At 45.5% G+C, this 25,159-nt stretch overlaps 2 protein-coding genes across 2 annotated transcripts in view; one reads left to right on the forward strand and one right to left on the reverse strand.

Annotated features, from left to right (window-relative positions):
- LOC135370508 (uncharacterized) overlaps positions 1-25,159 on the reverse strand; it is a 79,073-nt gene that overhangs the window by 13,321 nt on the left and 40,593 nt on the right. The window lies entirely within an intron of this gene.
- Positions 7,743-9,998, forward strand: LOC135370499 (zinc finger protein OZF-like). The gene is made up of 2 exons (XM_064604263.1): positions 7,743-7,936; positions 8,831-9,998. The coding sequence occupies exons 1-2, from the start codon at positions 7,918-7,920 to the stop codon at positions 9,940-9,942; spliced, it is 1,131 nt and encodes a 376-aa protein (XP_064460333.1). The 5' UTR covers positions 7,743-7,917; the 3' UTR covers positions 9,943-9,998.

Consider the following 25,159-nt stretch of genomic DNA (forward strand, 5'->3'; position numbering starts at 1 on the left):
ATAGTTGCACGAATGGAGGCTCGCCGACGAATGCGTCGCGTCTTGTTGAGTAAGGGTCATGAAAAGAAGGGGGAGGGAAAAGAGCAGTAAGTCGAGAGGCTGAAAGAGGAAACGGTGGTTGAGAAGGGCACACGAGACGCTATAGGTCAGGTATTCTAGAAATTGGTCCAAATCTGAAGGAAATATAAGTCGTATCTTGCGTAATAGAGATTCGGGACGATAAAAATAGACGAGACCAAGACCCTCAGCAAATTTAATAACTAGGGATGTTGACATGCGATATATTGTGAACGGACGTCACCACTCTCGTTAACATGCTGATCCCACTAAATATTCTAACGCTGGTGCAAGCCGTGTTGCTTTGTGTACACGCCACGATTTTCTTTTTAATTAAATCTTCGTAGTTGCTTGGTGATTGCTTGGTGACAGCAGTGACGAAAAAAAAATTAAGAACGTTCAGTTCCTTCATTCCATGCAGAAAAATTTTTTAAATATGTGTACGGCGCCTAATGTTCAACACCTCCATGCCAGAATTCTAACACAACCTCCGACCCCCCTCCCCCCCCCCAAACACACTTCCCTCTGAAATTACCCGCCGAAAATGTAAAATACCCGGAAACGTCAGCAGATGTGGCTGTAATACAACCCTACGGTGTTTTTTCCGCCTCCCTGACATGACATAAAATCCCTGTCTTGCAAAATAAAAAAATACTGCAAACTGTTCGGACGACGGAAGAGCGAAGTAGACAGCCCGTCTCACCGAAAAGCGATACAAATTTAGACGACGATAAACGCTCAAAAGGTGTCAGACTTTTCTCCAAGATAAAGAAAGTCACTGAGAAAAACGAAAAGGCGCGCGACATCTCATTAAAAAAGAAGGTACAGAAGATGAGGGGAAAAAAATGCGAGTGATGTCTGATCACGCGATATCATATTCCCATTTTCCGCGAACTCGATACACCATTCTATCACGTCTTGCCTGGAAGTAGCAATTTGGCCTGTCATGAGGTCCCCTCGAGATCTTTACGAGAGGAGCGATTACGTCCTCGAGATGTCATTTACATCCCCTCCTTCTTCTTCGACTTAAGCGTTCTTTCTGTCCGCGCTTGCATTTCACGCTCTCGTTAGGGTGTTCGGTGTAGTTTTCGAGAAATACGACAGTACGTGCGAGACTTCCGTAAAATCTTCTTCGTAAAATTTGTCGACAGCGACCCCTTGGTAGACGGATACTGTGTCGCGGATAAAATGTGTCATGACGGTGGCATGGACACAGCGTGTTGAAAATCAGGCGAGAAAATGCTAACATATGAAGACAAGAAAAGAAACAGGCTTCAAGAAGGATACTCGAGGAAAGAGGAACGCGTGAGGGCGTATCAACAGAGACTGAGCGCCAGCTTTGTAATGGTCAGAATATATATTTAATAAATGCATTTAATACATTCTACTAGTGCCACATTGGAGCTATGAACGCACGTTACCGCGACTTCCGAAAATAATATTCGAATGACTATTCAGACAAGCAGAAAGCTAGAGAAGACATCACGTGACTGACTTCTATTTGCAATCCGAAAGCCACCTCAATTAAACAAGTCCTGATCGTAATGCAACGTTAGCCAATCATAACGATTCTCTGCGCGGTCGTTGCTGTCGAAACAAGCCGTCATCAGTCGCATGAGCAGCCACTCGTATCCAGAGGCTTTCCGTTCTTGAAATCCATATGCGACCATTGACTGAAGCCGAAGGCATCGTGTTGACCATATCCGTGTATTTACACGGACGGGTGACATTATCAATATACTCCAGCGAAAGATTCGAAAAACGTCATGACTTTCTGCTGTAACGTGAGCACAAGCGCTCAACGTGGTGTCTTCACGTACACTGCTATCCGTGGGGAATATCCTGCGGCACAGCCACTATAGTTATTCCGTAGCAGACGACAGGAAGAAACGCTGACGGTGTCGTCTGCTAAGTGTCATCTGCTAAGTGTCATCTGCTAAGTGTCGTCTGCTAAGTGTCATCTGCTAAGTGTCGTCTGCTAAGTGCGCGGTACACCACTCCCGATATTTCGGCACCGGAATTTCAGCCCTAAGTAGTTTTCTGCTTGTTCTTGCACTGGATCTTCCGTGAGGATGTCGCTCGTGTGAGTACACGGTACAGCGAAGGAGGCAGAGGAGGCGTCGAGCACGGGCCTTCTTCGCCTCCTTCCCTTCTGCCACGTTCCGGAAGAGCTCTTTGACATGACCAAGCCAAGCCAAGCCAATACACCCCAACAGTATCCCGACAGCTTGGGCAACAAGAAGGCACGTTAGTCGAATAACAATAGCGAAAACAGCGGCAATACTTTCTGTTCATGTTTCTTGTCGAACGAATCATTATATTCGGGGACGTCACTAATGTGACTAATTAGTGTCTCCGCCTTCTAACGGAGAAGGGTAGCTCATTTGTGGCTTGTACCGTGCTAATGAAGGCTCCGGGTTGCGATGGCATAGCAAGAAAGGAAATGTTGGGGACTTTGGCGAGAGCAGAAAAAGTGGAAATTGGTGGTAGCTACGAAACCCCTGTAACCCCTTTAACATTTTGCATTACCGACGACAGAGGGCGCCGTATTTAATGGGCGCAAAGATTCTTCAAACACACGAACGCATTCCTCATTCAGCATTACAGCCACGTATTGAGGAAGGCATCAAAACCATTCTGAATGTCTTCCAACAAGGACCGACTGCTCTTCCATTTACGACGCAGGCCTTTTCATTAACGGGCCGGAACTACGTCGGATCATCTTCCCCGTCTTTGTAATATTCCTAGCTGGCGGGTCTTGTATTTTGGTCCTTCCTTTTATAGCCGTCGCCACGTGAGTCCACAGACTCTGTTTCCGGATCCGCCCTTTTAATATGGATGGACCTGGGACCGTCCTCAATGGCACGCCTTGCTCAATGGGTATAGCGTGTTGATCTTCTAAGTGCAGTTGCGTAAAACGTGCCGATATTGCACGGAAGCTCCATGGGAGTTTATTAGAGTTGTACGAGTAGTATTCGAATTTTCCGAATACCCGAGCGAATAATCGTGTACAGTGAACTCTCGTTAATATGACCCCCGATAATCTGACGCACATTCTTTACGACCGTGCTCCTGGGGGAAAATGCAATGAAACCTCTGCAAATCCCCCCGTTAATGTGACAATTCCGCGTTGTGACCAAAATTTTCGGGGACGACCGTGGTCATAATAACGAGGGTTCACTGTATAGGTTCATTTTCCTTTCAATCCCAAGCGGTCGCCTCGCGTGTACTTTTTTTTTTATTAGGACGTCTGCTGCTAAATTCAGGTTTTCGTTGAGGCACTGTCAAGTAATAAAGTCCGAAATTTAAAGAAGTAAAAGAACAAAAGTAAAAAGGACTAGCTCTAAATCAATAGCGGAGAGTGGGAAACGGAGGTGGCACGGAAGGCCATGGTAATACTGAATGCGACGTAACGGGGTTCTATTCGCATGTATTGGCTTGTGTTATATATCTATTCGCATTATCGTACTACACTGAGACGTCGATTGGCGTGGACGAGGAAGAAGCAAGAGAAACCCCTGACCCTGAATGGGATCGAGTACGGGACAATGTCAATTCCTGTAGTGAGCCTCAAACCTCGGAGCATAGCCAAAAACCAAGCGCGGGTCAATAGCTCACGACAACATCCATAAGGAATACGAGAGGAAGACTAGGAACAGAAAGGACAAGCACGAACAATGTTTGGAACACAGTTTAAAACATTATTCCACAAGAGAAGCGTACTCGAAAATGGGGTAGAATTAGCTCAGCCATATTGTCTCAGTCAGATTGTTTCCCGATGGAAGAACAACGGAAGTCAATACAAGTCATTTTTCTTCTATAACCGTAATTTAATCGAATTCTAATACCAGTCCCAAAAGCTAATCGGTTTCTACAAGTTCTTACACAATATTTCAATAATTTTTTTACACAATTTCAATATTACAGTAATGTCCTCCGGACCCTTGCGGTTTATCGAAATAAATAAATAAATAAATTTCGTTCTATCAACCACATCTCACGTATCTTGAAGGTGATAAAGAGGTTTGCCCATAGTGCTCCGTTCAAAAACAGATTTTTATCACCTCGTATTTACTCCGTTCGATCAAAGTGCTACAGCTCGTAAAGACTATCACAGCAAGCTCGTCAATCGTCAGTCAAATCATGTGCACGAATGAGACCTACGTATTTCATTACATTGGCCGAAGCAAGTGATATTTATTGGAACGTTCAGTTGAACATGCTGTGTAGTGAAGCACTTGGGAAGGGGGATTTCTAACTGCGGTTCTTTGTCCATCGTAACATGATACTAGCGTGAAGCCAGAGAAACTGACTGTATAATGAAAGGCTTCTGAAGGAGGCTTCCAGTATCTTCTTCTCTAGATACTGTGTCCCCTGATCTCATGTTAGCCTCCAACAACAACAAAAAAAGGGTGCCTTACACCCTTTGATCCCTCACTTCGCATTCTTCCTACTAATTGTCTTGCATGGAATAAGTTTTGTGGATTAATTTGCAAGAATACGCATCGTGACGTAAATACATTAAATACATCGTTCGTTGTAGCGCCGCGAAGTAACTGTGGCTGTGAACGACGCGTACAGACATGGACAGATGGATAGAGGACAGCAGGAAGGAGGCGGGGGAAAGGCGGAGGTTAGTATGCGTACTGGGCCGACTTCAGTGGGAACTGTGCCCACATTCGTCTGAGAAAATCTGCCGGAAAACCCGTGGAAAAACCCAGAACAGCACAGCCGATGGTTGGATTCGCTTAAGACTGGGAGGTAGCGGGTTCGAACCCTATCACCGGCTGTGCTGTCTGAGGTTTTCCCCGGGTTTTCCGAAGACTTTCCAGACGGAATGTCGGCGCAGTTTCCCCTGAAGTCGTCCCAGGACGCATGACGCACACTAACCCCCCATGTACCCTCTGTATCTGTTCACCTCTGTTCGCCGCTCACAGCTACAGTTGATTCGCGGTGCTAACACGGAAATATTTAATAAATACATAAATAAAAGACGAAATCATGCATTCTCCATTGCTCCGAACTCCTCCAACTTTGCTAAAGCGACGCGGAACAGTTTCAACAAACAAACTACACTTTGAACATGAAAGAACTGATGTTGAACGAACTACACTTTCCCTAACCACTTGGGAAGGAAGACAAAGGCCCCTGTTTACAATACAGAGACGGCAATCCGCTGCTATCGCGAATGCAAAACTCTGCGCCACAACAAGCGCCGCCACGAGCAGAGCCGTTATCGCGATTTCTCTTCCCGAACGAGAGCGACCTTATATAAAACTTTCGAATATCCGAATAAGAGACATGTCCAATAACGCGTATTACAACGAGGCGCGGATCAATAATGAGGGTTTCGACATGCCCCCCCCCTCCCCCCGAAAAAAGAAAAAAGAAATAAAGAACAGGACGTATTAGAACGGCCTTGCGGAAACCATGCCTTGGTGAGCATTTTCTGTCACTTTCAGAGCCTGACAAAGAGATCGCACTGATCTTTCCACCCCAATGGACACTTCATTAGGTTCATTTGGATGCCTGGATGGGAACCGGGCTCTGCCGTCGAATTCACTTCCTCTTTTTTTATTTTTTTGTCACTGGGGAGGTTGTGCCTTATCGATTTGTACTTCATCCCTGAATTCAACCCTTTTATTGAACTCCCAGAAGTAAAAAGATACGAAAATAACGATGGGAAATCTCGTAAAGTGTTTCAATAAAATTTTTTTTCCGAAAGAAAAGACACACGCGAGGTAATTCAAATCATACCACTCGGAGCTCCGCAGGGAGGGAATATATTACGGTCAAAGGTCCCAGAATTATGTCTCCTTCGTCGAGAGGGCTTTCGTTATGATGTGGTAATGCCTTTTTTATTGTATATGAACGGGCTGCTTCAGACGGGCTGCGAAAGTCTTTGTAAGTGACGCCCGCAATCCGTAATAGTCAGTTTGACGCTCAAGATATATATATATCGTGTTCTGGAAGAGCTCGACCTTTCATCAGATTACGGGTTTCAGTTGAGAGATACTGGCGTTAATTGCTACGTGCGTCGTGTACGTAGTGTTCTTCTTTCGTGCATTTTCCAAGAACTGATTACGATCCAGAAATTGGACAGCGACCCGAGTGAGGTTGCATGTAGCGGACATGAGTTTAGTGGCCATCTTTAATACCCGTCTTCTTGACTGACCTTTCCCTTTTTCTACTTTCCCTTTTTCTTGGAATAAACATAATACTTCCCCCCTTCTTCATAGGGAACATATCATACGCGTTACAATGGGCTGGCCTTAAAAGTGCAACTCTGTGATTAAATAAGTGCGATTTATTTTATTTCGTATTATAAATCAGCTTCGTTGAAAGACTCGGTTGTCGGCACAACTTGCTGTCGGTCCTTCCTGTTGTCCTTTCTCCATCTGTCCATACGTCTGTATGCAGCTCAATAGCCACATTTGTTTCGAGGCGCGAACGCGGAATTAAAAAAACAGACCGTATGAATGCTGCCAGTGAGCATTATGCGTTTCCACGAATTTTGAAAAAGAATCCGCAAAACTTGGTAATTTCGGGCTCTCCAGGAGTTCGAAACTCTTCGAGATTCATATACTCTTTCATATATACTGTAAGAGGGGAAAAGTCGGATGGGCACGAAATGATATAAGTACAAAATAAACGGGACGTGGATAGCAGTAGTAGGAGTGCTAAGTGAAAAAAAAAAGAAGGAATTCATTATGAAATAAACGAGATAATTAAAACGCGCTAACTGAAATTTACATTCAGTCTACGTTACACCAGAGGCTCCGCCTTCGTCAGAACAAGAGTATTAAGTGATACTTGATACTTTTACTACTACTTTAACACTTGTGTCCTGACGAAGGCGGAGCCTCCGCCGTAAAGTAGACTGAATGTAATTTCCCTTAGTGCTTTTTAATTAACTAGTTTATTTCATAATAAATAACTTTTTTTTTTTTCACTTAACACTCCGACTACTGTTATACATGTCTCGTTTATTTTGTACTTATATCATTTCGTACCCATCCGACTTTTTTTTTTTTCGCAGATGTGACTTGTCCGGTATCGATTGTCCGGTAACTTGTCGACTTGTCCAGTGCAGTCAGCAGAAGTTGTCCTTAGAAGGGGCCCGATGCAGTTCACCCTTAGAAGTGTGGCAGGGCTTCCAGAAGGTGCTTTGGTTCAAGTGTGATTTCGAATAAGCACTTGCTGCTTTATTAAAAATATTTCGGGGTGTGTCCTCGTTAAAAGAGGCTCCTAAACACTTGTCCCCCATGTCCACTTTACAACGGACCCCCAGGCGAGTGCATAAGGCAGAACAAATTAGAATCGCGCAAACGAACTGATGCTCTACACTCGAACGAGGTGACACCTTCCTTTAGTTTGAAGAGCACAGATGCGACGCCTTACAACATCTGGGGACAACACCAAAATCGAATGGAGACATGGGCTACTCCCGTGCATCACATCATGGTTTGGTCCCCCTAAAACTGGAACAGATGGTCTGGACCACTACTCGAATTTCCAGGATGAAACATTAGATACTCCAGATAGCGCGATGTAATGCTAGGATTTTTTCGGGACATCGCTGCCGCACCATAGTATAACCATCACTTTCAACAGCGCACAATCATTGAGATATAGCTTTTGATGAAAGAAGACTGCCAAGGGCTCTCGTGCTTGGCTGGCCTGGCGAACACAGCGGAGAGCGCGTTCTGTATGACCCCCCTGTATTGTTGTCCCGGGGCGATACCACTCCGAGCGCGTGCACCCGAGCGCGTGAAGGCAGAATCGTGAAGAGACAGAATCAGCCGGACTCCTGTGTGCTGCTTTGCACCCACTTGGAATCGTAAAAGGATATACGCTCATATGGTGTTTCGCTACGAAGGTAAGCCATCGAAGGGTGTGTAGCCTCCAGTGAAACAGATTATAGGCATCGGGATTGACGCAGCTTCGTCCCGTGTGATTTGGCAGACATTTTTGAGTTTGAACGTCGGCTCCTCGTACCACGTGCAATGCTTGGGTGGTTTTAGTCGTGCGTCTCTTTCCGTTTGGATACGGACGTGGCGTGTTTGATTACAAAGTTGCGTCTGCGTTGTACATATTGTCAGAGTATATGTGGTGTAATGCTACGGAAGGTTTTGGTGTCTTTTTTTTTTCTTCTTCTTTCCCTGCATGGGATTGGTCAATAGCAAGCGTCTCAGTTGTGAGGGAGATTAACATTACTTTTCTTGTGCGCCATATAGCGCTGCAGTTATTCCCTGCTTCGTAGCAGTTCGTCAGTTGTATCCTAGTAGCCGACATCTTTCACATTCCCAACCTCGTAAGTCCCCAAGGGAAGCGACCGCGCCCCTGTGTATCCTACGCGCTATGCCCTAGTAGGAGATTCAATTATTTAGCCAGCCTCGTAGCGGAAGGAGACCTGCCAGTAGATGCCATTTATTTTCTGTTACTTTCGTTGTTACTCCATACTGAATAAGAGATGGGTAAAAAAGTTTCCGATAATCTCCAGGTTTGGGACAAGTGATTTTTGTTTTGTTGTTGTTGTTGTTGTTTTTGTTGCAAGCTCCCTGTCAATCAGGTCACAAACATGTGAACATACTTGAGCATTCAGCATTGCAGCTGAACATGTACTGTACTGTACTGTACATTGCAGCTGAGCGTGGCTGTACATGTCCAGACGCCAACTGCGCAACAATAAAAGGCGGATGAATACGTTACGTCGAAGGTGATATTCACGTGTTCAGCTCATAACCATCCCTCACCGCTCACTGCTTTGCAGAACTTTCGCCCTCGAATATGGACATCGTCATCAAACAAGAACCCCTGGACCCACCTCCCAGTCCCGCTGAAAGCAGCCGCGGTTCCGGTGGCTTCATTATCGGCAGCCCCATCCCTGACGACAGCGGCAGTTCCGCGTTAGACGACTTCGCCAACTTTCCCAGTCCCAAGGTGGAATGCATCGAGTACCCTCCACTGGGACCTCTCAATTCCCCGGACGAAGACTTCTACCCTCCTACCAAACGCGTCACGTGCAACGTCTGCCACAAGAAGCTCGCCAACCGTACCACGCTCCAGAAGCACCTCCGCATCCACACGGGCGAGAAGCCGTACCAGTGCCACCACTGCCAGCGCAAGTTCCGCCAGAAGGAACACCGCGATAAACATACCAGGATACACACCTCCGGCCGTGGATACGAGTGTCTGATCTGCACCATGACCTTCGGCCGGAAGCACTTCCTGATCAAGCACATGCTCCAGGCTCACAACAGGGACGTCTCTCAGGAACCACAGCTCGGATCGGCGCCGCCGCCCACGCCGAGGTTTGCCAATGCGAGGGTTCCGAAACCAGAGCGTGTCTATCCTTGCGAGATGTGCGGCAAGGAGTTTAAGCAGCGCTACAACCTGTGGCGTCACGTGGACCGTCTGCACGGCAAGGGATGCGGCTACAAGTGTGACACGTGTGGGAAGCTATTCAAGAAGTCGTCCGCGTTGAAGGTTCACGACCTCATCCACTCTGGGACGCGCCCGTTTGAGTGCAGCGTCTGCAGGAAGGCCTTCTCGCAGAAGCATCATTTGCTGCGTCATCGTCTGGTGCATCTACCGCGATCCAGCATCGTCTGCGCGCTTTGCAAGAAGGTGTTTCATCATTCCAGCCTGTTCTTCAGTCACATGTTAGAGCAGCATGAAATGGCTCTGCCGATGGCCTGGCAAAACGCGGGCTGTGTAGCAAAAATGCCTTCGGACTTGGAATGCATGTTCTGCAACATCGCACAGTGTTCTAAGGAACATTTGTATGTGCATCTGCTGGAGCATTGCCGGGAACTCTTAGGTAAGGAGCAGCACGCGCTGCCATTGGAAAGAAAAGATGATGTCAACGACGTTCAGAGTTGAAGCGCGATGTTTGTGAAGCGCAAATGTTTAGTAAAGAGCAGTGCCTTTCAAGTTGATGCATGGAATGTTTGTATTCGAATTTTTGTGAGTTTGTAGGTCTTCAAATGGGTGTTGAGGTGGTTTTCATGCATTCATTCTTACTTGAGGCTTACTTGAGGCTTACTTCACACGCTGATCTGAAATATGTACGGCAACTATCTGTGTTTTTATGGCCGAGGACCGCACCCAAATGTGAAGTACATGCGCGGGTTCGCTCTAGTAGACACGAAATGCGGTTAGATGTCCTTTTTTTGGACCGCGGTGGTCAAGAACAGCGGTAGTTGATTGAACGGTCCTGGGACCTGTGAGGTACATTGCTACTGACCCATGTTGAACATGGATTAAGGACAAAGATTTAATATCCTAATATCCCTGGTACGAAAACAAAGCCGTACAGGAGTTTCGAGTTACCCAAGTTTAGTGAAGGATTGAAACTGCTCTTCGACCGATCTTCATTTTGAGTCCCGTTCGCCTGTATATCATCTCGTCACCTATCTTCAGAAGGATTCAGAAACCGCGTCTGGGCAAGCTGTCACCCGTATGTGTCTGGATGAAGACAGCTTGTCTCCGAAGAATTGGGCTGGTTTCGTTCAAAGTGAAAAGCTTTTGGTCGACTGGGCACAAATTGCGAAGAGCAGCAGCCGCCAATTTCCGATCTCCCAGAGGGGCTCGCAACAGTAGTGTGGGGTGGTCTCATGTCAGCAGGCGTCGATGAAAGGTTCGAGAAAGAACACAGCAGTAACGTCTAGACGTTGACTTGACTAGACGTTGAATTGGGCCACACCATGGGATGATTTGATTTATGTTATTTTCCCGGGGAAGAAAGAAGAAAACTATTTGAACGGGTAGGTGCGATAATGCTCGACACATTCATTGCTCATCTAGCTTAGCCAACAACTTTATTATGGTAGAAGTGCAAGGGTGCAGGCGAGCTGGTACATTGTAAAACGACGATGAAGCCGGACACACGGTTTTCTCACGGTGTCTCCGGTTTTATCGTCGTTTTACAACTTTATTATTATTATTATTATTATTATTATTATCATTATTATTATTATTATTATTATTATTATTATATACTTTGCGATGCGCAATGATAACTATCAGCTAACAGCGAAATATGTACTAGTCAACAACAACTCTGCACGAACTATACACTGTTAAAACAGAACTTCACCACATAGCACGCTCCTAGCCAACCATCATTCCGAATGATATCATTCGGAATGGTGGTTGGCTAGGAGCGTGCTATGTGGTGAAGTTCTATTTTAACAGGGTAGGATGCGCAGGAAATTTCTGTAACATCTGCTGGCAAATCATTCCACTTGCGCACTATGCGAGGGGAAAATGAGAAATACATGACATTCAGTTATAGTCAAGTTATTCAGTCAAGTACATGACAGTCGTCGTGTCATACGAGCCGTCTTGCTTTACGACGGCGTTGCACCAGTAGTGAGAACGTGACCAATGAGCATGGACAAAAGTTATTTTGGTTAGGCGCCTCTGACGCCCCCACATATTTTCTGTTCTATTGTGAACGAACGAATGGCCTTTCCTGCAAGCTAGCAAGTGGCCATCTGTTACGCTTATACGACTTACACAAGGTATGCGTTTATTTCTTGTTTTGTCCATACACGGTGCAATTGTTTTGGAAGAACATTTCGAAAAAAGCGAAGCCTTGGGATATTATCTTAATTGCATAATACACATACTGTTTTCCTTTGTTGCCCAACGTTTGAAATTTCACATTTCACATATTTGTGCGTTTTCTATTGCGTTCGCAGCTGGAGCTTGAAAACGAGAGCTATAATGTCAACCTTATCGCCGAAGTAGTTTCAATTACTGATATTGCGAAATTCAAATTCGGATGTGAACAGCTGTTGTTTTGAAAGTTTTGAGTGTACATTGTCGGTGTGCAATTTTTGTCTGTACACTCGGTATATATATATGAATGTTTCGTAAATTGTTGTTGTTGTATATTTCGTTTTGCTCTTTGCAATCCCCCCTTATGTATTGCCCTTTGGAAGGGCCTTTAAGGTTTAATAAATGAAATGAAATTAAATGAAACAGGTCGCAAGTGCCCGCAAAGACGGTGAATTTTCGCACTAGCTGAATAGCTGGCTAGCTTAGGACAGCGAGAGCGAGAAACGTGACGTTTACTCGCTCTCGCATTTAAAAATCGCTCGTTTCGGAGCGATTATTATTATTATCATTTCTCGAAAAGGAGACTACACGAAGGTCGAAAACAAGCGGTAGTCCCAAATTTCAACATCGCTTATCCCGGGGAACAGGGCCCTCCTCTCATTCTTTCCTTCGTGGAGAGATTCATCTCTTTCCCTCCTCCACGTACAAACGTGACGGCCGTAGCGCCCTCAAGCAGCGCGCGTCCATGTAGCACGCGCGCGCGAAAAAGTGAAGGCCGTTTGGAGTCTCGACCGACAGTATATACATGCCGTTGCCTTGTGCTGCACCCACTAAAACTGCGACATATCTGCGATCTTCGACCGTCATCTAACGAGTGGTGCAAGGCTAGTCTCAGAAGAGAACAGGTATCTTGGAAACGATATTTTTTGGTTTTTGAATTGGGATTGACTCCTGTTAGCAGACGTCTTTTAGGGTTGCCACCTTCCGGACTTCACCCGAACAGTTCGGAAATTCAAGGCTTGCGTTCGGTGTCCGGGTGAAGGTGTAATCCGGACATAAAATGTTCGGGGATTGTCCAAGTCAGAGTAAAAATCTTACGACTTGCGCCTTTCGTTCGCGTTATCGTCGCCAAAGGTTGAGTGATAGCTAAAACGAGCAAAGTGACGTCGATCCACATGAAGATACTGTAGACAACCTATTATTAGAACCCTCTGTGCCCAGCGCTCAGCTTTCAAGTCTCGTGAATTTGGTATAACGTCCCTCACAATCCACTTCGTCCAGTCCAAGACAGAGCAAAAACAGAAGGCCGGCGTGGCAGTAACAGCTCCCCAGAAAACCCATAGTTTATGATAGTTCACACAGCACTGTGAATGAAATTGACAGGGCCAATAAAAATGCGACGTTATGCACTCCAACCAGCCAATCAGGGGCCTTCCTGCTTGTCGCGCCATTCAGCGTGTTTAGTGTTTAGTCCAGTTATTTGTAGCCTGAAATAACTACAGTTACTTTTGGGTACACAACTATTCATACATGGTATTGATTGCAAGGTCAATGCACACAAACTCCCACTGCGTTGCTCTTGCAACCCCCCCCCCCCCCTCCCCGGTGTTCGATATTTGCCGACGGGAAATGTGGCAACCCTATAGTCATCATTCTGACGTAGCGTCTCGCTCGTTCGCTCGCTGAGGTCTATAGGCGTCCTCATGGCTACATCCACAGCTGTTGTAGTTTGGTTTTTATTACGTCCACGACAGGTGTTTCTTTTTGTTCTGCAGTAACGGAGCAGGTGTCTCGTTTACGATTGCTTTTCGAGTTTTGCTGATGATGGAACTTCGCTGTAAACGCCGTGACAGGCTCGATCAATGTGTGGGCTCCCTTTTAGACACTGCGTCTCCCGCGTTGTGTGAGATGTGACTCTTAAAAAATTGATGTTACGCGTAACTGTAGATTTGAAACTGTTGGGAACGAAGTGGTGACCCCATGGGCGGAGATTAAAATGGGGGAGGGACGCCGGTGATTCTTAGGTTCAGTACCCCGAACTAACGGCCAATATTTAGGGCGATTCCTTCTAGTTATTTTTTTTTCTACGTCTGTCTATCTATCCCTCTCATGTTGCAGAAAGAACGAATGAAAGAAGAAAACCAAACACGAGGTAGGGAGAGTTCGTTCGACATGCACCGTGCTCGGTAGCTCAGTCGGTAACGTCCCCAAGAACACTCGCGATCCTCAGGACGTCCTCAAAGTGTCATCGCGTCCTCGTCCGTGATGGGATGTCCGGAGTAGATCCGGAGAATGTCATCATGGGATCTTCCAGTGATAGTCATTTGCGTACATCCTGCGGCCGCCAGCCGGAGGACATATATAGGAGATGTAAATTAGTTTAATAATACGATGTGCATTTCTATGCCTGCGCCCATTAATTAGTGTTTCGGTTTGTTTGTCATAACGAAATTGAACCAAATCAGCAGTGATCATGTATAAACTACAAAATATTACAAAGAGAGAATAGTAGAATAGACAGAGAAAATACAAAAATACAGCGATACAAATACAAATTTAATTATTTCAACGGATACTCCATGCACTGGGTTCAATGTGTGATAAAATATAGCTTGCTAGACCTTTCATTGTGACCTCGTTGCCATGAACATCCGTGCAAGGTCCCTGACGGGATGCTGCACGCAGCATTTCCGTGGAAGATACAGAAAAGTGATGGCATATTACAGCGCGTGCTTGACATTCGGTGGATGTTTTAAATCCACTAAGTAGGAAACACGGACGCTACCTTGGTTGTATCCTTATACTTCAAGGAATTCGTCACTGGTCTGTTACTTATATATGAAATTGAATTAAACTTAGGTTCCTCACCCTTGGTTTTGACTGCGATGCTAGGAAGACTCTTGCATATGCGGAAGTTCGCAAGATAAGCAATATATAGTATATGATTTATCTGCGAAAGGAAATGCCACTGTTGGATACTCCTTTCAAAGTCGGCTGTCTTAGTCTTACACTTAGTGGCACATGACCTTTTATATTTTTTGCATTTTATACCACGCCACCCATTGTTCGTCATCAAAAAACAATCAAAAATGAGAGACGGAAAATGACAAGGTGGTGGCCGAGGTTGAAAACCGCGAAAGAGAGAGTCCGTTTCCACTGTAAACGTCTGCACACTTCTAAAAGTGAGAAATGAAAGCAGATTTACTGGAGAATTTTGCATAATCCTATAGTGCTCCTGAGAGTATCCCAGTCTTGTCCCCAGATGTTGTCCCTAGGACCATCTCTGGAGTCTCATTCTAACACTTTTCTAACAAATTGAGGATTATGTGGGGATATTCCCAGGATGTCACTGCTGTCCCGCAATAACATCCTCAGGATAAGTGAGGGATGTCAGCGTGTTCTTGGGGGTGTTGGCTTGCTGAACGCAGGTCACAGGTTCGACCGCGCCCGGTAGCAATGTGGGTGATGGTGATGTAACGTCGCGGTACCGTTATTATTAATCGTCCGAAATGGGACTGAATTTACGGACTCCAGTGCAGTTAGCAGTACTGTTACACTATCAAATTCAACTTTTGTTTTGTTTTGTTTCGTTCTTCCGCTAAGACACAGTCCCACGTTGATTTTTCAGAACCTTCCTTCCGAAGCCGGGCATCATGGAACGCAAAAGAGTGGCCGTACTTCACCATCCTGCACGGTCCGAAATCTGCGGACAGTCGGTCCACAGCACCATCGCGGATCACATCCCCGATGGCTTCCCCGAAAGGCAACGGCAATTATACGCAAAAGGCAACGGGGATGGTTTTCAAGAGCCACAGGACAAACCTGCGTCCATGCCAGCATCGAGACATGTCCTGGCGCAGGTGCTGAAAGCACCTCAATCAGTCGCTGGGCCACAAGCTGACGGAGTGCACGGAAAAGATCACAGCTCTCGTGAGAAGCTACTGCGATCGGCGTTGCATCTTCAAAGACTAGCAGTCATTGCTGGAAAGGGCGCTTCCGAACGCAGTGTTGCTGGGAAAGCTCGCACGACGAGGCAATATTTGCATTTTCATCGCCGTCAGCAACACAACCCAACCGTAGGCTGCGCTGTTTGTAAGAAAAATTTTGATAATCCGAAGCAGTTCTGTGCGCACATGTTAGAGAAGCACACATCTACCGCTAGCGTCGACGACAACAGCTTCGTGACGACGTCAAGAGCAATGCAAGATGTGACAGTAGTGGCTTCGGATTTGGAGTGCATGTTTTGCAGCAACAGACTAGGTTCCAAGGAACGACTGCATGTGCACCTCTTGGAGCACTGCGATGAACTCTTATCTAATAGCCAGTCAGCCTGACATTTGGGATGCCTTTACAGATTGTCGGAACTGATTTTGGTTCCTACAAAATGCTTGCGCTCAATGTTTCATGCCAGGGCTAAGCAATGGGATGTTCGCGTTTTTAAGCAATAAATGATGTTTTATCGGTAGCACAATAACAACAGAAGTAAAATTAGTAAGTAACTTACTTAAGTTAATTGTACATAAGTTACTTAAAAGTGATCGTACGGTATCATGCATTAACTGTTCAGTAGCGACACCTGCAAGCTCTCGCACGTACGATGCAATAGCACTAAAGCGCGTCGGCGTTCAAAATGTTGTCTTTTATTATTTTATTATTATTATTTTTATTATTTCGTGTTAGCGCCGCGAGGCAACTGTGGCTATGAGCGGCGTACAGACGCGGAGATATGGAAAGAGGACAGCAGGAAAGAGTGGGGGACACCGGGGTCAGGATGCGTCGTGGGACGACTTCAAGGGGAACTGTGGCGAAATTTGTCTGGAAAGTCTGCGGGAAAAGCCAGGGAAAACCTCAGACAGCACAGCCGAGTTACGCTCAGCTCCGAGTTACAGCTCAAGTTACGTAACCATCACATGCCCTATAAATATCCCCTACCTTTTTTTTAATGCCTTAACATTAGGAGCGTCAAAGTGGAAAAAAATATATATATGTGTGTGTGTGTGTATGTGTGTGTTCATCATCACAATATATATGTTGTTGTTGTTGTGGTGTGTATGAGATGGTGAAGCCTCACCGTGACAAAGGTATAGGTGGAGACGTAAAGGGGAGATAAATGAGGGGTAAATGTGGTTGAAGGCAAATTATATGAAATTGAAGTAGTTGAAGGTAATTAAGAGTAAGAGTAATTAAAGGCAATTAAAGCAAGAAAGTCGAGTTTAAAGGTAATGAATGTAAAATATATGTAATTTAGGGAAAGATTAAATGAAATTAAAGTTTACCGAAGGTAACTGCCGGATACCGGAGGTAATTAAATTGAATAAAAGGTAACTAACGTCTAACTAACGGTAACTAACTAAGGTAAGGAAAACTGAGAGTAATTAAAGCAAGTAAACGTAATTCAAGGGATTTAAAAGCATTCAAGATTACCTTAGGTAACCTGCGGTTGCCTTCGGTAATTAAAGCGTAATTGAAAGTAATTGAGGCTAATTAAAGGTTAACTACATGGACTTATACATAGTAATTGAAAGTGTCGAACCGGAAGTCAAGTATAGACCGGAAGTTTCTCCAAAAACTTCCACAAATGTTTTTGCGTCACCAATGTAAAAGCCGAGAAAAAGCGCATTTCTCTCGCATTTACCGCTAAATTGTCACTGATTTTTTCACGCACATCCTGGGAGACATTAAAGGGGCACAAAACAGGTCGACGAACATTCTCCAATTATTATGCCCAATGAAAGAATGTAGCTCACGATATCCAAATATGAAGTTCTTTTGCTTCCTGCGAGTGTCTTTAACACGAAACAATGCCATTCAAAGAGCATAATCCGCGCGAGCCTCTCCTTATCCTTGGAGCCGGGTCACGTCACTATATTCCAGCGTATAGCAACACCGAATTCTAGGCGCTGGAGGTGGGGGAGATTTCGCTCTCCTAGCCAATGACGGACCCCACTGAGACAAGCTGCAGCTCGCGAGGGAACCGGTTACGGGAACATCGCGGTGACCTCGAGGAGCAATACAGCACAGAGAACATAGTGCGCATGTGAAATAGAATATTGATGGTTTTTGGTACAGTTTGAACTGGCTACCTTGAATTGGGCAAGTGGGAATACGTTTAGAGTTAACCTCACTTCTCGATATTACAAAAAAATTAATGTATAAGCGTCCCGTATTCTAAATGGCTGAAGATGCACGACGTCAAAATGACGTGTCGCTATTGTCGCCAGGACATCGCAGGGCGGGGCGTGAGGGCGAAAGAGTGCAGTGAATATTCAGTCGGTTTGGGGCCATTATTTACTTTTTTGCGACAAAATTTTTTTGAAAACGTTCACCGTCGGCAACGTATCACAATGTATTTAAAAAAAGTGCGCCTCGTATACCTGTTTATTGCCCCTTTAAACAAAAATGCGGCGCCTCAGGAAGCTTTCATTCGCGCCGCCGTCGAAGACAGCTTGTGTAGCATGGGTCCAGTTGGGAGCTTCGTCGAAAGTGAGAAGCATTCGGTCGAGTGGGCACAAATTGCGAAGAGCAGCAGCCACCAATTTCCACTTCCCCATGGGCACCAGTGTGGGACGGTCTAATATCAACGGGCGATGACGCGGAGGTATTCGAGGAAGAAAAGGGAATTAAGGGGCTCGCGACGGTGTCAACAGTTTGACGGCAAAAACAACGAGATAATTGGGGTGCGAGGCTCAGCGGAAGAGATTAAATCATCGGGTAATGACACTGCAATACGTGCGATAATTATTGCGTGGCTTATTTCCCCGGTGCGTACCCCCCTTTTAACGAGTCCTGCAGCCTGGTTACGTTCGCAGACAAAGAAGGTCGTAAATGCAACCACTGGATTCGTATTGAAGTGTGCGAACCTGTCAAAGACATATGGAGTGTACACATAAGTAGCATCGTCATAGAAAGCCATACATGCAAAGTCATGATCAATGTGATCATGCGTCAAAAATGGCAGATTATGACATACGGATTGTGGAAATGTTAGGGTTATGATGATGCGTGTTCTTGGTCCCCTTCGAAGCGATCTCCTTGTCACTTTATGAGATCCCAGGGATTTCTGCAGTACTTACATCTTATTGTGGGTCTTAGAATTCCATAGAGGGTGTGGTTCAATTTTATTAATTTATTTGTTTATTTAACATATATACATAGAAACCCTTGCTTTTATGCGGTGCGTGCAGAAATATTGACGGGGTGAAACAGCCAGGTGAAGTTGGGTCACAGCTTCGGTCGTTTTAGACGAACGGGCTCTTTTAGTCGCTTCCAAACCTTAACCACAAAACTGCAGTGAATAGGTCACCTTTGTCAACCATCGTGGAATCGAACAGCCAAGCACGCGGTCACAACAACGCGTCAATACACAAGCACCAAATAAACAATTTGAGATGAAACTATTTTAGACATTCCAAACGACGTCGTGGACACGGGAGCTCCAAAGAGAGAACACGGACAGACAGACGAGACTTGCCGTACCATCAAGCGCTAAGATGTGATCTTCTAAATGATGCGCATAAATTGTTCGCATAGCCTTTCATTGAACGTTGAAGAAGCACTCAGGAATCACCCGAAGAGGAGCACCTCTAACACAGCACTCGGTCATGCACCTACACTCTCAAGGCAAGATAGAATGGCTGACAGATTCATTATCGTTCTTACCAAGCACGCGAATCGATCAGTCAATCAATAATTGGGGCTAAATTGAACGGCGTCCACCTGTAGTACATCGTCATCAGAATTTGCCTTGATTATGCGACAGCAGAAGTTCAGTATCCGGCTGATCACTCAATACGATTTGAAAGGTAAATCAGTGCTTGGTAGCCATAGGAGGCGTATACCGAGTAAAAAGCCAGTATTGCTATTGCAGCACACACGTGGTGGTGCAATTGGTCGGGTGCCGAATTCAGTTTCTCCATATATATATTTTTTTAATTTACTTATCAACTTTCTCCAAACAGGTAGCACGTTCCACGCCCGTAGAAGTTACTGAACTTGCTGGGTTGGTTGGTTGGTTTTAAAAATATAATGGAGATTTTGGCTTCACTAGTGTGAGGCACGCAACTCCACATCACTTGCACCAGTTACTTTGGTGGAAAACACCTGTGATGACGATGCCAATGAAGAGGAGGAGGAGAATGGTGATGGTGATGATGATGATTAGTGGTGGTGGTAGTGGTGACTCCGACAGAAAATACTGAACTTCTTACAGAACTGAAGTGAGATACTGATCTTCTTGCACGAATATCCGCCTATTCTGTTCGCCCAGGTTATTTACGATGCTAGAAGGGTTTGAAAGCCACTGCAGCGAAACGCCAGCTTTCAAATGAATGCAATTGGGCGTCGTGAAGCTTATGTTGCGTTAGTCCTTATTATTCGTTCAACATTGTCTTATCTACTATAGTACGTTACCAGCTTTCAGAGCCACCACAAGTCATGTATCATGCCAGAGTGCTAGTAAACTGTCTGTGTGTTACCCAAATCCCGAATTCCTGAATCTTTTTTTAAAGTTTAGCAGATAGGCAGGGCCATCGGGTCCGTCACCGACGCTTATCTACATTCTTCACCCCCTTTCCTCGGTCTATCTTGCCTCACAACAGCTACCACAATACGCACACGAAAGTCCGGTAGCGGACCTATAGTCAAGCAACGTCAGAGCATTAGGCAAAAAAAAAATAAAAAAGAAAATACGAAGACGGCTTCCTTTACAGTGACATCTAACACCGCAGCTCGCCCCCTTTCGGATTAAGCCGTAAGTATACGACTTCATTTCCGTGGCATTTCGTGACACGGCACCTATTGCTCCTATACGACCCAGGGTTGTAAACTGTGAGCTTATCTCGCCGACGCACCTTGCTGTAAACTCTGAAAATGGATGCGGACGACAAAAGGACGGCCTATGGGTATTCGGATTAGACACAGCGGAGTGTGATGGTATAGTGTAACACGGCACACATCATACACTGGGGGACGCAGTTGTCGAAGCATATATACCAGAGACGATTCTTTCTTTGAGAGTAGCAGAGCTGTAGTTCCTATGCCACATTATCGATTCTTCCGTAATGTTGTGTAGAACGTATAGGTATATGAGGCAAGCAACTTGGTGTCTACGATAAGACTGCGACGTCTTCATGAGTTTGATGAGTACGTTACAACATAGGGACGGGGGACGAACGTGTGGTTCTTCCGTTCGTCCTTCGTCCCTGTGTTGTCCCTACGTCATTGATCACGTAAGCCGCCGTGCAAAGCATGTTGGTGGGCACTATCAACTTTATCAGTCTGTCAGCCGACGCGTTCCCTCCCGCTTCTCGCTCACCACAGCAAAATATAATGTCGAACCATGCAGCCTTTTCGTGACGTCACATTGTTTACAGTGTCGTCTATAGACGACCGTGTTCCTACGTCATTGATTACGTAACGCCGCGGTGCAAAGCATGTTGGTGGGCACTATCAACTTTATCAGTCTGTCAGCAGACCCGTGCCTCCCGCTTCTCGCCCACCACAGTAAAATATAACCTCAAACCAGTCTTTTCGTGACGTCACATGTTTGTAAACAGAGTGACGTCTATAGGTGGCCTGAGTCTCTACGGCATTGATTACGTCCCCCATCCCCCTGCGATAGTCGTGACGCTGCCCGCCAGAGCGTGTCCGACTATACGGCAAGCATTTCTATCCCCACCACCACTACCGCCACCTTCCTTGCTGTAAAATGTATGTAATAATACATATGTAAATACATATACATGTAATACATGTAATACATATGTAAATGTATTATAATGTAGGTTGACGTCGATGCGAATGCTACTCTTCCGCATTTTATTTGGCATACGTTGGGCCGAAATGTCGCGACCCCTTTAATCTCCAAGCTCCGTCTTTCACTCTACCTCCTAAATTACTTCCTAAATTCTCTATGAAGGACTAGTCGTATCGCCCTATGACAACAAAGTTGTGTTTCTGTGTGGTTACGTATACGAGCGCGTATGACGAAAAGCAGTTACGTTAATGTTTTTGTTGCGGACGCGCATTTTTAATGTTTTTGTTGCAGACGCGTAGGACAGTACAGGAGAGAGGTCGATAGAAACAGAAAAGGGATAGCCATATATTGCCTCCATAGACTGTCATTAAAAGGAAAAGAAAAAAAATATTGGGTGAATATTCCACGCTGCTCCCGCTTTATTAGCTGCACTGCAATCGCTGTATTGCCAACCCCTGTGTAATTGCTTTTAAAACTGCGCCCTAGCGTCGAACAACTGAGAGCAGCTCTACGGTTCCTCTCATGAATTTTTCATAGCCTCGGATAATGAACTGTATCGTAGGGAAAATAGAGGTCATATAGGATATATATAAGGTCATATAGGATATCAGGAATCATATTCCAGGGCGCTCGGTACGGTTCATATCACGTAGAAACGAAGAAGGTAAGAAAAATATTTTTATTTTATTTTTATATTAGCACAAGTCTATGAACGGAGGCTCCCGCAATGCATTCGGTGGCTCAACTCTTATAATCGAGATCTAATCTTCATATAATCTTCAAGATATTAAATTAAGAGAAACCTTGTGGTAACCCAGAATCCAATAGAAGACTTCAGAAAATTCCAGAGAGCTATGCGCCGCTTTGAATTATGGGAACTTGCTCATCAGAAAGGAGGAGAAGGTCTCCAAACTGTTTCGGTTTCTCCTCTCTCTCTCAGCCGATTGTCCAAGAGGCGTCAAGGTCAGCGAAAGCGAAACGTGAAGAACTGTTCTCCCTTCCTCATGACAATAATCTCCCAGGATGCAACGCGTGCGCGAGGACCACTAGGATTTCCTGAAATCGTCTGCTGTCTCGATTTTTCTTTATTTGTTTTCTACTATACCCACTATACCAATCCACTATACCACTCAACGTCAATGTCAACGTCAACGGTGGCAACGTCACGACTGACGCCCTGGGGGAATGTGCGTCCTGGGCCGACTTCTAAGGGAACTGTTGCCGACATATGTCTGAAAGCGTCTACTCTTAGAAATGAACTTCACCACATAGCACGCTCCTAGCCAACCCTCATCTCGAATGATATCGTTATCTGCCCTGATTCGTTGAAATGGTGTACGCCTCCCGTTTTCACCGAATCAGCGCAGATAACGATATCATTCGAGATGATAGTTGGCTAGGAGCTTGCTATGCGGTGAAGTTCATTTTGAAGAGTGCATACCATCTTCGTCTTAATCCGCAACATCACAGTCCTCGCTTTCCTCTTTACTTATTCGCAGTCCTCTAAAATCACGCGGCATTAAATCCTCCATCTATAACTGCCATTCTCGCCCTCCGTGCCACCACTATATGGTCAGCTTCAGTAACTCTTTCAATTCGGCTTAACCTTTCAACACCACTTACTCCAAAAAAAGGACGGATTACCTCGCCCGTGTATATGAAAAGATTTCCTTCCCCAAAATACATACATCTATAAGGAGGCTTTCTTCTCCTCTTTCGACCCTTTCCCTCGCAAGTCTTGGCCTCGTGTTTCTTCCTAGATTCCTCCCCTAATAAGCTCCTACGTGGGTAAACATTTCGAGAGCCATAACATGGTAGCTCCATATTTGCAGGGTTTTTTTCCCCTCCCCTTTTTATCGGGCCTGCTACATCGCCTTGGTGGAGCTCAGCGAAAATACGTATAGTCTTATATGATGTTCTTGTTTGCACCTCGCGCCACATATTTTGCTCACGGCTGTACACACCAGATATACGTTGTTGCTTCATTGCGAAGTAAATAAGTCAGTAATGTCCGCGAGGTTAACGTGCTGTGGTGAAACGCCGCGCAGTGGCGCTGTTAGCGTGTGTTTGTGATCCCATTATTCGTGTACTTCCTCGTGACATTACTAACGTTTTTTTACGTGGATTATCAGCGCAGTGAGGTGCAAACAACTTGCGGAGAGCTAATATTGAGTGAAAATAGCTATAGCGATGGGAATCGATGTGTGGTTCGGACCACGTACACTCTTAAAAATGAGTTTCGCCACATAGCACGCTCCTAGTCAACCATCAATCATCCCGAATGACAACGTTCTCGCCCCTGATTTGTTCAAAACGGGAGGCGAAGCATACTTTGCACCATTATGCACGTGCATAATGATCGAACAACAACAACAACAACAATAAATGAAGGAGAAGTGATGATGACATGGGATGTTTCCCCGTGGTAGCCATAGGACCCTACCCCACTTTCTTTTCCTCCCTTCTCTTTTCCTTTTCTTTTCTTCCTCCATTTTCCTTTTTTTTTTTTTTTGAATAGTAAGCCGACGTCCGTGTGGCGAGACCTTTCCTTTCTTTTTACATACTACACGTATCCCCCCCCCCTCCCAACTTCGAATGATACAAAAGAGGCTTCGCCTCCCGTTTTCAACAAATAAGGGGCGAAAATGTTGTAATTCGGGATGATGGTTAGGTAGGAGCGTGCTATGTGCTGAAACTCATGTCGGTACAGTTCCCATAGAAGTCGGCCCAGGACGCCAGTCGTGACGCTGCCCACACCTGTGAGGCCGACACTTTCACCATCACCACCACCACCATCATTTTTAAGCGTGTACGTGTAATTCTGTATCTGAATGTAGAGATCACGACGTAACTCGAAATTTTAGTGCTTCGTATATGTCGTCGACAGTCAATGCGATCACTGCCCATTTAAAGGGACAGAGTGATAAACGAGATATTTATATACAGGGCGTGTGCAGATAAACTCCAGCGGCATCTGCACACGCAACTCGTTGCCTGCTTAACTGACGAACTTCCGGTGGCGCACGATGGCGCATTTGTGCCTGCGAACGCTACCGAAAAAAATCGTGGGAGCCATACCCAGCGTCAAAAATAGACAAAGCGACGAAAACATCGGCCTCCGTGTACCAGAAAAAAGGAAACATAACGGCCTCGGGAGAGTTGCGCGCAGGTATAGCTATAGGGGCACTACACAAATGAACATCCATATGGGACATAGTTTCGGTTTCTGCACCGATGGCTCCCCTAGCGGCACCCGAATACAACTCCCACCGGACCGCCACGTATCCCTATTCTTATGCACGAAAGCCGATATTTTCGTCGCTTTGTTTATGTTTTACGCCGAGTATGGCTCCCTGCACGATTTTTCTGTAGCTCTCGCACGCATAGGTGCGCCACCGGAAGTTCGTCACGTAAGGAGACAGCCAGTTGCGTGTACAAATGCCATTGGAGCCCTATTCTCGTCGAAGTAATCGACCTCGATTACTTTGTGTCTCGCCTGTCATTGATCGTTGCGTGAAAAAGGCGTGAAGAACAGAGATGGATGTGAAGCGCCCTCAACCAATAGTCGAGCACTTGATCCTGCAATCTTCGTGATAAAGTACACTCGTAAAAATGAACGTCACCGCATAGCATTTTCCTAGCCAACCATCATCTCGAGTGATATCGTTATCTGCCCTGATTTGTTGAAAACGGGAGGCGTAGGCCTTTTTTGTGGCACTTCATAATTGCCACAAAAAGGCGTACGCCCACCTCTCTCTTCGAATCAGAAGCGATAACCCT

Source organism: Ornithodoros turicata, chromosome 10 (assembly GCF_037126465.1).
Source record: "Ornithodoros turicata isolate Travis chromosome 10, ASM3712646v1, whole genome shotgun sequence".
Taxonomy (NCBI): domain Eukaryota; kingdom Metazoa; phylum Arthropoda; class Arachnida; order Ixodida; family Argasidae; genus Ornithodoros; species Ornithodoros turicata.